Source organism: Miniopterus natalensis, chromosome 4 (assembly GCF_054644295.1).
Source record: "Miniopterus natalensis isolate mMinNat1 chromosome 4, mMinNat1.hap1, whole genome shotgun sequence".
NCBI classification, from domain to species: domain Eukaryota; kingdom Metazoa; phylum Chordata; class Mammalia; order Chiroptera; family Miniopteridae; genus Miniopterus; species Miniopterus natalensis.
In genome coordinates this window covers 78343969-78357265 of record NC_142084.1, presented here as the reverse complement: position 1 = coordinate 78357265, position 13297 = coordinate 78343969, and the positions used below count along the sequence as shown (strand labels likewise).

Genomic DNA, 13297 nt, shown 5'->3' with positions numbered 1-13297 from the left:
TCGGCCACCCCTGATATTTTGGGGACCATTGTTTATCTTTTTACATACACATGTTACTTCATAAATGGGATCATATTGTACATACTATTTTTATTATTTGCTTTAGGTTCATTTTTGGTCTCTTTTATGTCTTCTTGAGTGCAAACTTCATTTATTGTCACTCTGTTGTATAATTATGGAGCATATAAGGCTGTGAATTTGCTTCTGGTGGCAGCTTTGTTCTATCCAAAAGTCGTGATGCATTGAATTCTCATTGTCATTTAAAAAAGTATTTGTGCTTTTTATTCCAATAACCTGACATATTTAGAGGAAAGTTTAAAATGCTTTAGAGTGGTTGGGTGTTAGGTCATTCCTTTGGTGTTAATTCCTAATACAACCCAAATGTTTTCAGCAAGGTTAAATCAGATTTCCTTCACCCACGCCACCTCTAACCAGCCCGGACTCAGTTTCCTGCAAGGCCTGCATTCCCTTCCTTCATTCCCACCCCCTCAAACATTTCCAGGCATCTCCAGTTCTATCTCAGTTCCAGAGAGCCCATCTGCACCCTCTTGTCAGGTATGTCTTCTGGGCACCCATCAACTCCCAGCCAGTGCTTTGGGCTCCATGGAGCTTTAGGCACTCTCCGCAGCTGCCAGACTCAGGGGGAAGGAGAACAGTAGTCTCCATGGAGACTTGGTATGGATGCCCCATCCAGGCCAGACATTGAGTTGTGACTATGGTGTATGATCTAGATGCTCTGAGCCTTGGGGAATTTTTGAAATTGCTTTTGTCTTCAGGTGTTGGCTCAGCTTTGTAATTGTTACGAGGGCTTTTGAAGGGAATGAGTGTTCTGTGTCAACAGGGCCAATGAAGTATGAGCCTCTGGTGCCATGGAAACCAGAGTCAGCCAGAGAGAAGCTGAAGGGGGGACTGTGTGAAGGTCCCTGGTGGCTCAGGGGAGGTGGGGCTCAGAATATTCTAGACAGGTCTTGGATTTTGTTTGCCTAAGTCGTGGTTGCAGGGAGCAGGCTAACCCTGTGGGCTACAGGTTGAGAATCAGGCTGGAGTGAGGAGGTCCCATCCAGGACTTAACAGATGGAATCATGACCCAGGACCATGAAAGTGGGCACTGCTCAGTGGGCAACTCCCATCAGTCAGGGTCCCGGGGATCCACTTGGATGTTCCATGGGTAGGGAGTGGAATGAAGGCATGTCTTATTGAGCTGCAAGCAGGATAAGGGAACCCAGGGGGGGCATAGGAACAACCCCTGGAAAAGCCTCTCTCTCTGCAGCCTCTGGCTTCCTATTGGCACCTCCTTTTGCTATGAGCCAGGGAGAGGCTACCAGCCCCATCAGTCTCTGGTGCAGGGCAGGACAGAGGTGAAGGGGGTTGGAAAGCAACCAGCACAAAGTGTCAGTCAGAAAGGAGAGAAGCAGAGGCTACATCCTTCTCTGTGTCTTTTCTTTTTTTCTTTTTTTTTTTGAATTTTTTTTTTTTTAATATCGATTTCAGAGAGAGGAAGGGAGAGGGAGAGAGAGAGAGAGATAGAAACATCAATGATGAAAGAGTCATGATCAGCTGCCTCCTGCACGCCCCCTACTGGGGATCGAGCCCGCAACCCGGGCATGTGCTCTGACCAGGAATCGAACCTGGATCTTCTGGATCATAGGTCGATGCTCAACTGCCAAGCTACTCTGGGTGGGCCTCTGTGTCTTTTCAAAGCCAGCTTTCCTTCCCAATCCTGAGCCTATTTATTCAGCTCTTATACACTGTCACATCTTGAGGGTGACAATTCAACCAGCAGCCTCCAGGAGGGTATTGGTTGTGGAGCAGAAACCAATGGGCCGTGTAGCATGAGCCTTCCAGGCTCCCTACCCCTGCTCCACTTGCTCGGGATGCTACAGTAATGGGCAGATAGAAAGTGTCACAGCACCAGATGTTTGCATGTGGATATTTTGTTCTTTCTTCTTTAGACCGCCTTTTCCACATTTGGCGTGGAAAAGAGTTATTGTACTGGGTGTACACAAAACTCCCATCTACTCGACCTGATAGAGAAATGAGGGGTTTTCAGGCATAATGTTGACATTTCCTGCAGGCTCTAGAAGCTGGCTCAGTTCCACTTTGCCAGCAGGCAATCTACCTTGGAGCTGGAATGCTGTGCAGAGGCCACCCTGTGGGTTTGCTGGGGCCCTGCAGCAATGCTGTGGGTGTGGGCTGGACCAGGGTCTGGGGCAGCCTGCCACTTCCCAGAGCCTGTGGTTCTGAAGGTGTGGGGTCTCAGGGTCACCACTCCTGAACTCCACAGCTGCCCACCCAAGACCAAGCTGAGGCCATGCCTGATGGATTAGACCATCTGGGGCTGCTCGGCAGCCCCTAGATCAGGCTGGGCTCAGCAGCCAGGCATGGGCCTGCTGAGATAGTGCTCAGTATCCTAGATGGCGCATCTAACCACAGGCTCATCTCATCCCTGTTCGTGGGATTGAGTTGCTAAGGAAAGGACATCAGCTGAAATTAATTGGCTGGGTGCTGTGTTTCTGGGCTGTCAGATCTGGCTGCAGGCTACCATCTTACATCAGTATCACACACCCAGGTTCCAGGCATTAAGCTGAGAACTCAGGATACACCAACACCTAAAAAAACCCAAATAACAAAACAAAGACCACTCTGGAAGGCAAATTCCAGAGCATGTCCTGGCCTGGGTCCTATCAGGCCACGAGGGCCTTCTGGTTTACAGCCGGGGAGCACTGCTGCCCCTTATATCCTGGGCTGTGGCCTGCCAGGCATCAGCACTCTCGGTCCACAGGGAAGGGAAGGCAGTGTTCCCCGTATACCTTAGTCCAGGGTCCTGAATCATTGTAGTTAAAAGGGAAAATGCTCTTCACATTGAGATGTCAATTTTTGCTCCAAGTCTAATTTCTGACCTGTAAACAAAACCTGATAATAAAAGGCTCCTCATTTGTGAATCAGCTAATTACTTAGAGCTGCACATCCATTGAAAATTGCTGACTTAGCACACCAGTGTGCCACAAGAACGTCAAACATGCACTACCTGACTATTTAGTCAGGGGCACTGACCTCTTTCCCTTTAGATTGTCAAATAAAAAAATGACAACAGCCAACATATCAATAGCCATCCTCTGTGAAGGAATCAAAATTATTAAACAATTTTTTTTTATGAGATCGGCAAAAAATATGTATTTTTTGGTGTGCCGCAGAACTTCAGTCATTAGTTGATGTGTGCCATGAGATGAAAAAGGTTGAAAATCGCTGACTTAGAGGAATACATAGCATCCCAGCCTCTTTTGTGAAGATTGGCACTTCTTGAAGTGTGAGTCTGTTGGTAAAAAGCAACACAATATCGTGCCTCTCATTTTGGGAGAGCAGAAGGATGAAGGTCCAGATTGCCTCCCCCACACCCAGCCCCTGTAAACAAGGAGGGAGGCTGCGGGTGAGCCCTTAACTCCCAGCGTGTGAGCCAGCAGGCCTCTCACCTGTAAGGGTGAGGTCCTGGTGCCTGGGGCTACAGGAAGGAGACCCGTAGATGGTCCTCCTGACCACCTCTAGGAAGGACAGGGACAGAGGTCACCAGTGTGGGGCTGATGTGACTCAGACAGAAGGGAATTAAAGGCAAGCTACAGAGGACTGGAGATGGAGACTTGAAAAGGGGGCACCTTGGAGGACCCGCTGGAGCCTCGGGAAGCAGTTCGGGCAGAGTCAGGGCTCTGGGTCAGGATGGGGGCTCCAGTGGGCCATGTTGTTGCTCTGTCTCAGATGTGCATTCCAGGAAGAGCATGTCATGAGGGAGCTGATCCCCACCCTTCCCCACATGGGCTCCTTAGTAACAATCCTTCTAGACCGTTCCCAGAGGCAGGGCTGTCCCTAAGGTGTATAGGGCGCCTGTCTGTATAAACAATCTGATTGACAATGTATTACAAGATCCATGAGCCCATGTGGGGTGTCATGGGGCAGGATTACAAGAATGGGGAAGGGCACTCACCCATTTGTTTACCAACTGTTGGATCAGTGCGTGCAAAGATCCTTCTTAGTGTGCATGCCCCGTCTTTTCCTGTTCAGGTCCAGGATCCCTAATTTCATATCTATATCTCTCACAGTGGGGAATGTATAGCAATGCAGTTATTATAATGCCTGGCTCTCTGGAACCTGCTTATGTAGATACACTGTAGAGCTCTTGCTCCGCATTCCTGAATCCTGTGTACTTAGTGCTGGTTGTGGTGTCTCTCCTGACTCGGCTTTATCCATCTGCCAGGAATGCTGGCTTCCATAGCTCTCTCAAAAGCTGTGACTGTGCTTCATCGATGACCACCAGATCATGCAGATCTGCCCCACAGTATACAGAAAAACGTGAACCATAGTTCATCTCCAGTTGTGTTAAGTTGACCATTTGGAACTTTTCAGTGTGAGTGAAAAGCCACACACTTTCCAGCCACGTCTTCCTTGCAGTCCTCAGACTGTACTCCTAGAACATGATCTCGCCCTGCCTTCACACTGCCATGTGCTGCAGGCAGGGAGAGAAGAGTGGCCCCACTTGCACCATCTCTCAGCAGACCAGCCTAGAGGAACATGACATCCAGCATTTCTTGAAAGCAAGAGAAGGCAGAGCAACATCTCAAAGAGGGCCCTCAGAGCTGAGGGGTACCCTTTTGTAGCCTGGAGCCTTGAGGGTGTTGGTGGGGCCACTGCTCTGGGTGCACAGGGCAAAGCAGTCCTGCTGATATCCACCCCAGCACCGAGTGCTGTAGAGCGGGTGACACTGCAGTTCGAGCATGGATGGATGAGAGCCAGCTCATGCCCCCCCTCAAGCTCAAGACCCAGCCATGGACATCAGAGACCAGAGACTGATGAACTCATTCTGTGTCAGCTGTGAGAGTCACCAAAACCAACATGTCACCATAGCTCTGGTGGCTTAGTTCCATGCATGTCCACAAAAGAAATATCCCTTTGGCCAGTAGGAGTGGCTTGCTTGCCCAGGATCCTCAAACAACCTCACAAGCATGAGTCCTGGAGCCCTGGAGCATCTGTTGGGCTGCAGTGCTGTGCGCAGGGTTGGAGAGTGTCCCGAAGGCAGCAACAGGGCCCACGTGGTTCTGGTCCGGCCTGGGCCTCTGCCTGAGAGCACTACCTTGGCCGCCACACTGTTTTCCTGGGGGTTTCTGGAATTTGCTGGGCTCACTTCCTCCTCAGGGCCTTTGTACTTGCTACTCTGTCCCCTAGAACTCCTGCTCATGCAGGGCTGACCCTGGACATGGGGTTGCCGTAGAGAAATCCGTTGTCTTCAGTGTGTTTATTCCAGGAGGAGGCAGCCAGCACGTGCTCAATGGGACCAGTGAGCAGTGAAGAATGAACTGGCCAGAGGATGCCAAGAGTGGCCTGAGGTGCAGTTTTAATTGTGTGTGTTTAAACTTTTTATCTTAAAATAACTTTGGATCCAGAGCAAAGTTGTAAGAACAACATAGAGATTTCCTATATGCCCTTCCCTCAGCTTCCCTGATGTTAACATCCTGTGTAACCCGGAGCAATGATTGACATCAGAAGAGCCACCTTAGACTCCAGACTGCATCTGAATTTTGCCCGTTTTTCAACTCCTGTCCTTTTTCTGATTCAGGATCCCATGCAGGCTCCCACGTGGCATTTAGTTGTTATGTCTCTTTAGTGTCCTCCAGTCAGAGATAGCTCTTCAGCCTGTCGTTCCAGGCACTTTTGAAGAGCACTGGTCAGTTACTCTGTGGAATGGCCTCCACATGTTGGCTCAGGTCAGGTGGTGTCTGCACCCGGGGCAGGGGTATCACAGAGGTGATGTGCGCTCCACAGCAGCACAGCAGGGCTTTTGATGTGAATGGTCTTGCTCTTGGCCATGACCCTCATCACTTAAAGAACCTCTTCTCATCTGCTGGGGTCCTTACCTGTACACCTACTGTTTTTCCCTTTCTAAATCATAAATATTTCTTGGGGAGACACTTTCAGATTATGCAAACATTCTGTTTCTCGTCATAGTTTTGCCCACTGATTTTACATTCCATGGGTGACCCTTATCTGCTATAATTCTTACTGTGATGTTTATCTTGGCAGTTTTCCCTCTCCATCATTTCTTCTACACTTGTCAACTGAACTCCACTGAGAGGAAGAGCTTCTCCTGCTGCCCCATTTATTTGTTATTCTATTATGTATTTATACCAGTACAGATTCTGTATATTTATTGAATCTATGGGTTATAATCCATTATTATCATTTTTTATTATATTGTTCAAATTATCCCAGATTTAGCAAGTGAGAACACATTCAAGTTAAATCCTTTGTTTTTTCATCTTGAATGTTATTAAAGAAATTTTTTTATTGTGGTAAATACATTTTACATAAAATTTACCTTCTTAACCATTTCTGAGTGCACGGTTCAGTAGTAGCAGATCTATTCCCATCACCAGCATCCATCCCCAGAACTCTCTTCATCTTGTACAACTGACACTCTGTCCTCATTAAAGACTAACTCCCCTCCCCCTCTCCCAGTCCCTGGGAGCCTCCACTATACTTTCTGTCTTTATGAATTTGACTACTCTAGGTACCTCATATAAGTGGAATTATACAGTATTTCTCCTTTTGTGCCTGGCTTACTAAGCATAACGTTCTCAAGGTTCATCCATGTTGTAGCATATTGCAGAATTTCCTTTCTTTTTAAGGCTGAATGATATTCCTTTGTATGATATACCACATTTTGATCATCCATGAATTCGCTGAGGGGCACTTGGGTTGCTTCCACATTTTAGCTACTGTGAATAATGCTACTGTGCACATAAGTGTACAAATATCTCTTTGCAACCCCACTTTCAATTCTTTGGGGTATATACCCAAAAATGGAATTGCTGGGTCATATGAAAACTCTGTTTTTAATTTTTGAGGAACCTCCATACTGTTTTCCACAGTGGCAGCTCCATTTCACATGGGGTGGTAGGGCAGGCCGCCTCTGGGGAGGGTCCATTGCTTCCAGGGGAGCCCTAAAGGAAGGAAGTAGTCCATGGTGGTGAGAGCCAGCATAGCAGCAGCCTCTCTCAGGGACAGCCTGGGGTGCATGGGGTCAGCAGCTGCCCGGCTTCCAGTGGTGGCCCTGAGAGCCTAGTCTTGGCACTTTTGGTGGGTGCACTGTGTTGCCATACACGGATGCCATGCTGTGCCTGGGTATGTGGGGGGCATTCTGAGTATGGCAGGGTGCTAGACATCTGCCTGATGTCACTTTTATCACCCTGGGACTCTGGAACTGTCTCCCAGTGTGATGCTTGGAAGCCCAGTCTCCTGTAAGAAGCAGGATCCCAGGAGGCACAGGAATGCCCTGCAATATCCAGTGACTGTGGACCCACTGAGCCTACATTCATTCTGTGCTGTCAGTCATTGTTGGCCTTGCTGCTCTGGCTCCCTGTCTAAGCTCCAAGGCTCATACAGTGGCCCAGGGCCATGTGGGCTGCCATCCCAGCTCTGGAATTAATAACCATTCCAAGGTCGTTGGTGCTGGGGCCCAGCCCCTTATCCTGGATCAACGCTCGACAAGTGAGGACACCACAGGGGCAGTGTCTGAAGGCCTGTGGAGCAGCCTGGCCACGGCCCAGAGAACCTGGCCCTTATAGCTCTCTCTTCCCAAAAATAAACCATACATGATCCTTTGTCAGATGGTGTGGCCTGATTTTTGTTTAGGGAAATCTGGACAAGAAGGGGCAGTGGAGGGCCTCAGGCCCTGGTATGGCTGCCCGCTGGGCAGAGGACGGTCGGCGGTCAGCCTGCCCTGGATACCTCAGAGGGCCCCAGAGATCCAGACAGGAAAAGAAGCCAGATTTGAAGGAAACCAAAGTAAGGCAGGGCACCTTAGGCCTGAGATGCTTAGAGAGGGGTGGTGGCCCAGGGACCCAGGGAGGAGAGGCAGGCCCATGGTAAGAGGTGGAAGCCAGGCTTCTTTGCCTGGAAATTTCTAGGCCTGGGCCCAGTACATGTAGACACAGAGGACCCTCCCCCCATACTCCCTCAAGTCTTAACCTCTCAACATTTCCTTCTGCTTCTGATGAAACTGAGGCTTAGAGAGAGGGAGGCTGAGCCAGTGTTGCACAGGGAAGTGCAGGACTTGCAGTGGGGTGGTCTGCGGGGTGGCCTGCACTTTCCCCATCAGGGAGTTTGTTTCTGCCATGCCTCTGAGGGACACACCCACTGGGCAGCACATGTTTCATTCACAGCTGTCAGCATGGCCTGGCATCCCCACTTTGTGCTATGGCCTTGGTTTTCCTCGCCCTGCCCCTACCCTGAACAGACCTGGGTTAAGGGTGCTCCAGGTCAAGTTGCTCCTCAGCTCCTTGGATAGTAATCCTGACCCCCTGCCAGGCAGCTGGACTCTGGGTGAGCTGGTGTTTCCTCTCCTGCCTTTCATGCTTTCCTGGAGGAACATCCCACGTAGGGAACAGGACATGGCCTCCTGGGCATCCGGACCTGGGCTTTGTTTCTGGACAGGGCACAGTAACCTGTTTCGGATGTGCTGCCCATGTAGAATTATAACCCCTATTTTCCAGCAACTGTAGAGGCTCAGCTTTGGGATCCCTAGAAAATTCTGGGATTCTCTGTGGGGAACCCCTTGGTAAGAGCCCTAGCTGACCTCTGGGTTATGTAGCCAGTTCTCAGAATGAAGGAATGACACCAGCTTGGAGCTGCCCCCAGTGGGGCTCTGGAGCAGGGCTCCTGTTGGTCCCTAGAGAAGGGTTTGGATTGGGAGGCAGGTCCTCACTCCTGCTCCTCATTGACTGGCTGTGCAGTGTTCCTGTCTTCCAGGTCTGCACTCATTGCTGTCATGAGGGTGGGGATCCCCACTGTAGAAGGCAGGAGCATGGGGAGTCCCACATGCCAGCCCTGATGCTGCAATGTCATTGGAGACAACCTTTCTCCTGCCTAATTCCAGCCCCTAAGGTACCCTTCTTTCCTGCTGTCCAGAGGTGCTCCCTCCACAGCAGCCCCACCCAGCTCTATCGTTCTGGGCTCAGTGACCAGCTGGCACTCTGCCAGTAGCCAGCTCCAAATCCAGGTGATGTGGAAGCACGGAGGCTATTCTAGGCTGAATTGTGCCTTCTCCAATTATATGTCCAAGTCTGGACTCTCAGTACCTCTGAATGTGACTGTATTTGAAGTAGGGTCTTTCCAAAGGTTAACTTAAAATGAGGTCATAGGGTAGGACCCTAATCCAATGTGACTGCTGTCCTTCTAAGAAGAGATTAAGACATAGACATGTACAGGGGGCGACCATGTGAGGACACAGAAAGTGGTTTCCACAAGCTGAGGACAGAGGCCTCAAAAGGAACTGACTCTGCAATTCCTTGATCTCAAACTTCCAGTCTCCAGGACTGTGAGGAAATAATTGTCTATTGTTGAAACCCCCTAGTCTGTGACACTTTGTTATGGCAGCTCAAGTGGGCTAAGACAGGCCTGGAGGAGGCGCTGGCCCAGCCTCTTGTGGGTGGATGTGTTTGCAGCTTCCTCTTGAAGCATCAAAGCTAGCAGAAGAGGGTAAAGCTGTGTGAATGCCAAGGGAAGGTGCGGCGTCTCCAGGCCTCTGGGCCTCTCGGAAGGACACTGGGGACTTTGCTCACCAGTGTGTGTCTCCTGGGGCTCTGGGGTGACTATGTGGCAGTGTCTGTGGGGCCTGGGGCTTTGTGTTTACAGTTGGCAGGTGACACCTTGACCCAAGGACCCTGCAACCAATGACACTGGTTATTGGGGTATTAGCCCCCTCATAATCATCCTCAGCACCCCAAATAACACACATCTAGGGGGAAAGCATACACTGACACTCATAGACTAATGCCCCTGCCACCCCAGCCAGTGACAAAACTGCAGGTTCTGTGTGGATGGGGCTGGTGTGGTGGAGCTCAGACATGCTGGCCCAGCCACATCAGAGGATGGGGGGAAGGGCAGGGTGTGCACGGCCTCTGGGAGTCAGGGAGGCCTGCTAGGAACAGAGCACAGGGGTTTTGGGTTCCAACTGGTGTGCGTGCTGTGCAGGCTGGGCTCTCCCAGGGCTGGGTGCCAGCCCAGGGAAGGGGTTGTCATTAAGACCGTGAATGAGGAACTTTGACTTTATTCTCTGGGCACTCCTCCGCCTCACATCTCAAGGCCACAGTGCAGGGGCCCAGCTGGTGAGATATGGGAGCTCAGAAAGAAAAATTTCATTTTTTGCTATTTTGGTGAATGTTCCTGCAACAAGAGTCATTTTTCTTCTTTAGGAGAGAGCGCCCTGTTATTTATGTGAATGTTAATTTGTGACTGGGGACATTCGCCAACGCAGTCTTTGTGCTGAGCATGCCCTGGAAAATGTCAGCAGGCACATGTGGCAGGAGCGAGTGTCAGTTTTTGTGACAGATGAGCAGGCCCGTCATAGCCCCCGGGGCCGGGCCTGACCTGCTGACCCCTGTCGCGACCAGGCTGAGACTAGCTGTATAATTTCCTGGAGGCCTTCCCAATGCTGGGGTGCTCAGGGGCTGAGTGTGGGACAGTCTGGACTCTCAGGCTGAAGAGGCCAGCTCCTGTGGGGGCCGCCCTGGCACTGCCTCACTTAGTGGGAGAACCGTCGGCCCAGCCCCTCCGTGGCCATCAAGGCACGCTTGTGGGGATCTGGTTTGTTTCATTTCCCTCTCTCTATTCTTCTCTGATCCCTTCCTTGGTCTTTTCTCTAAATTGTCTGTTTTGATATAGTGCCCTTCTCAAAAATACAGAAAACACTTATTAGAAAGCAAAACTCACCCTAAACTTTAACTGTTAACTCTTTATTGAAATTATTGGGGTGACATTGGCTAATAAAATTATACAGATTTCAGATATACAATTCTATAATACATCGCCTGTATATTGTTCACCCCCCAAGCCAAGTCTCCCCCCATCGCCATTTATGCCCCCTTTGCCATCTTCTACCTCCCTCCCGCCCCCTCCCTGGCAATCCCCATACTGTTGTCTGTCCATGAGTCTTTCTTTTTTTTCTTTGCTTAATCCCTTCACCCTAGAGGGAAATCCAGCCACTGCTAGCTGAATGGACCAATTCTGATGTTTCAAGAGAATTTGGAAATCTGGTCATTTACGTAAAATATCCTGATACTTAAATCAGTCCAACTCATTCAAGCTTTTAAAAGCCCCTGAGTGAGGTCATCAAGTTTGCAGAGCAGAAGACCCTGTCCCTCAATAAAGATCGACAGTTAGACAGCTACCTATGAACCAGAACAGCTCTGGAGAGCTCAGGAGTCCACTTATGAAACTTCAGCAATGCAGTGGAACAAAATACCTGAGAACAGCCTCACAAAAGGGAAGGAAGAACAACTGCACTTCGTGTGCATCGTCCCAGCCCCCATGCTGACACTGCTCAGCACCAAGAGCAGTCCAGAAAGAGTTCTCACTGGGAAAGGGAGAGCGGGATGAGTTACCAGCTTTCCTAGACTTTTGGGGCATCACACAAAGGATCTGCTTCAGCTTCACTCCACCCAGAGACAGGCAAAGCTGAGATTTATAGAGATGGTTGGAAACAAAGGCATGGACCTTCAGTATCAGACACACAGAGGGAGTGACTGTGGTTTCCTGTGACCTGCTCTGCAGAGGACCCAGCAACTTTCACTGATAAAGAAACCAGTGGCCATCACAGCTGCTAGAGACCTGAAGATTTCGTTGCTGAAGTTTTCTCCCCACAGGTTTTCACATTCACAGACATCAGATGCCTGAATTCCTGTCCCTCCATCCCTTATCCTCTCTGACTGTGTGAGTGCATACTGCTAGCTTAGACCCCCGTGGCTGAACCCCACCGCCCTGCAAGTGCTCAGAGCTAGCCTCTCCAGCTGTGCACATGTGCCACCAACCTGACTCCTGTCATCAGCCTCCACTGCCACGTGCATGTGGTGAGACCCTGCAACCATGGGGGTACCTGTGGATAGCCACGGCCCTGTGGCTGCTTGTGTGCCCACTGTCCTTCCCAGTTCTTACTGCTGACCCTGTCCCTCCTCACTACATATTTATCAGCAACCCAGTCCCTGCTGCTACACAGGCACCTGCAGCTGAGTGTGTCACACCACCAGGTCTGGCCACCACTACTGCTTACCCTGGTCCCTAGCCACTGGATCTGGAGACACCGCTAAGGACCCAAACAGGCCTTGCAGCCCTGTGGAACCCCCTATAGCAATCTCCAAGTTCGACACAGTAATTAATGTTGTAGACCCTAGTAGCCTGAGCCAATAAACCATCAAGCTTCTCCTCAACCCAGGCCCAGAGCTGCCACATACCGCGTACTTGGTGCCTTGTGCCACTAGATACAGGGGGAGGCAGCAGTTCAGTTGCTTTAGAGTTTGGGCTGGTGACTGATGAGGATAGAGGGACACACAGTGGGACACAGGGGCGCACACTCCATCCATGGCATCCCCTGCCTGGCAACGTGGAGCTCAATGTGGTTTGAGCCTGCATTTCCCAAGGAAAGCTGGAATTCCATTTTTGAAGCATGAAATCTGATTATTTTGGGTGTTGGGTTCACAATTTTGAAAATACTATTTGGAGTAAACAGCAATTCTGTGGGCAGATCCAGCCCTGGCTGACAGTTTTGATTTTTGTCTTGGACTTGGGACTCCTTGGGGGTGGGTGGCACTGGTCCATATTTGGTGTATCTTGGTGTCCTCCTGGGGCCACACAGAGACCATAGTCGTACTTCAGTTCTTTCAGGCTGTTGTCAACAGTTTGGCCTTACAAGCCCAGATGAGGAGAGTTGGAAGATGGAGGTGGGAATGACGTAGGCAGAGTTCCTTCCCCAGACAGGGCTCACCACAGTCCAGTGGCACTGGCCTCAGTGACTAGAAGTGGAGGCTCTGGGCAGATGGTGCCCCTAAGCCCCTTGTCCATGACCTTTCCAGCTCAGGGTTCCAGTCCCTCACCTACCTCTGTCAAGTGGGAGATACTGCCCTTTGGGACCCTCCTTGCTGCCCCCCCACCCTGTCTGTTGTGCTCTGGGAGTCTGAACCATCTCATCTTTGCCCTGCAGGCTGGCCTGATCCGTTTGGAGGAGGAGGAGTTCTTTATCGAGCCCCTGGAGAAGGGGCTGGCAGCAAAGGAGGCTGAGCAGGGTCGTGTGCATGTGGTGTATCGCCGGCCATCCAACCCCAAGCTCCCTTCTCTTGGCGGGGCACAGGCCCTGGACACAGGTAAGACTGCCGCACGTGGGCAGGCTGCATGGTAAGCCCTGGATGCACCCCCTGAGGGACCCAGGCACCCTTTCTGCAGGCCTGGTCCCAAGCGAGGCTGAACCCTGCCCTTGTTGACC

General features: G+C 50.6%; 1 protein-coding gene across 1 annotated transcript in view; it reads left to right on the top strand.

Annotated features, from left to right (window-relative positions):
• The window catches only part of ADAMTS2 (ADAM metallopeptidase with thrombospondin type 1 motif 2), a 150160-nt gene that overhangs the window by 32140 nt on the left and 104723 nt on the right, over positions 1-13297 (top strand). Inside the window, exon 3 of the mRNA XM_087816894.1 lies at positions 13019-13178. Within this exon, the coding sequence (XP_087673020.1) occupies positions 13019-13178 (160 nt within the window). The remainder of the gene's footprint in view (positions 1-13018; positions 13179-13297) is intronic.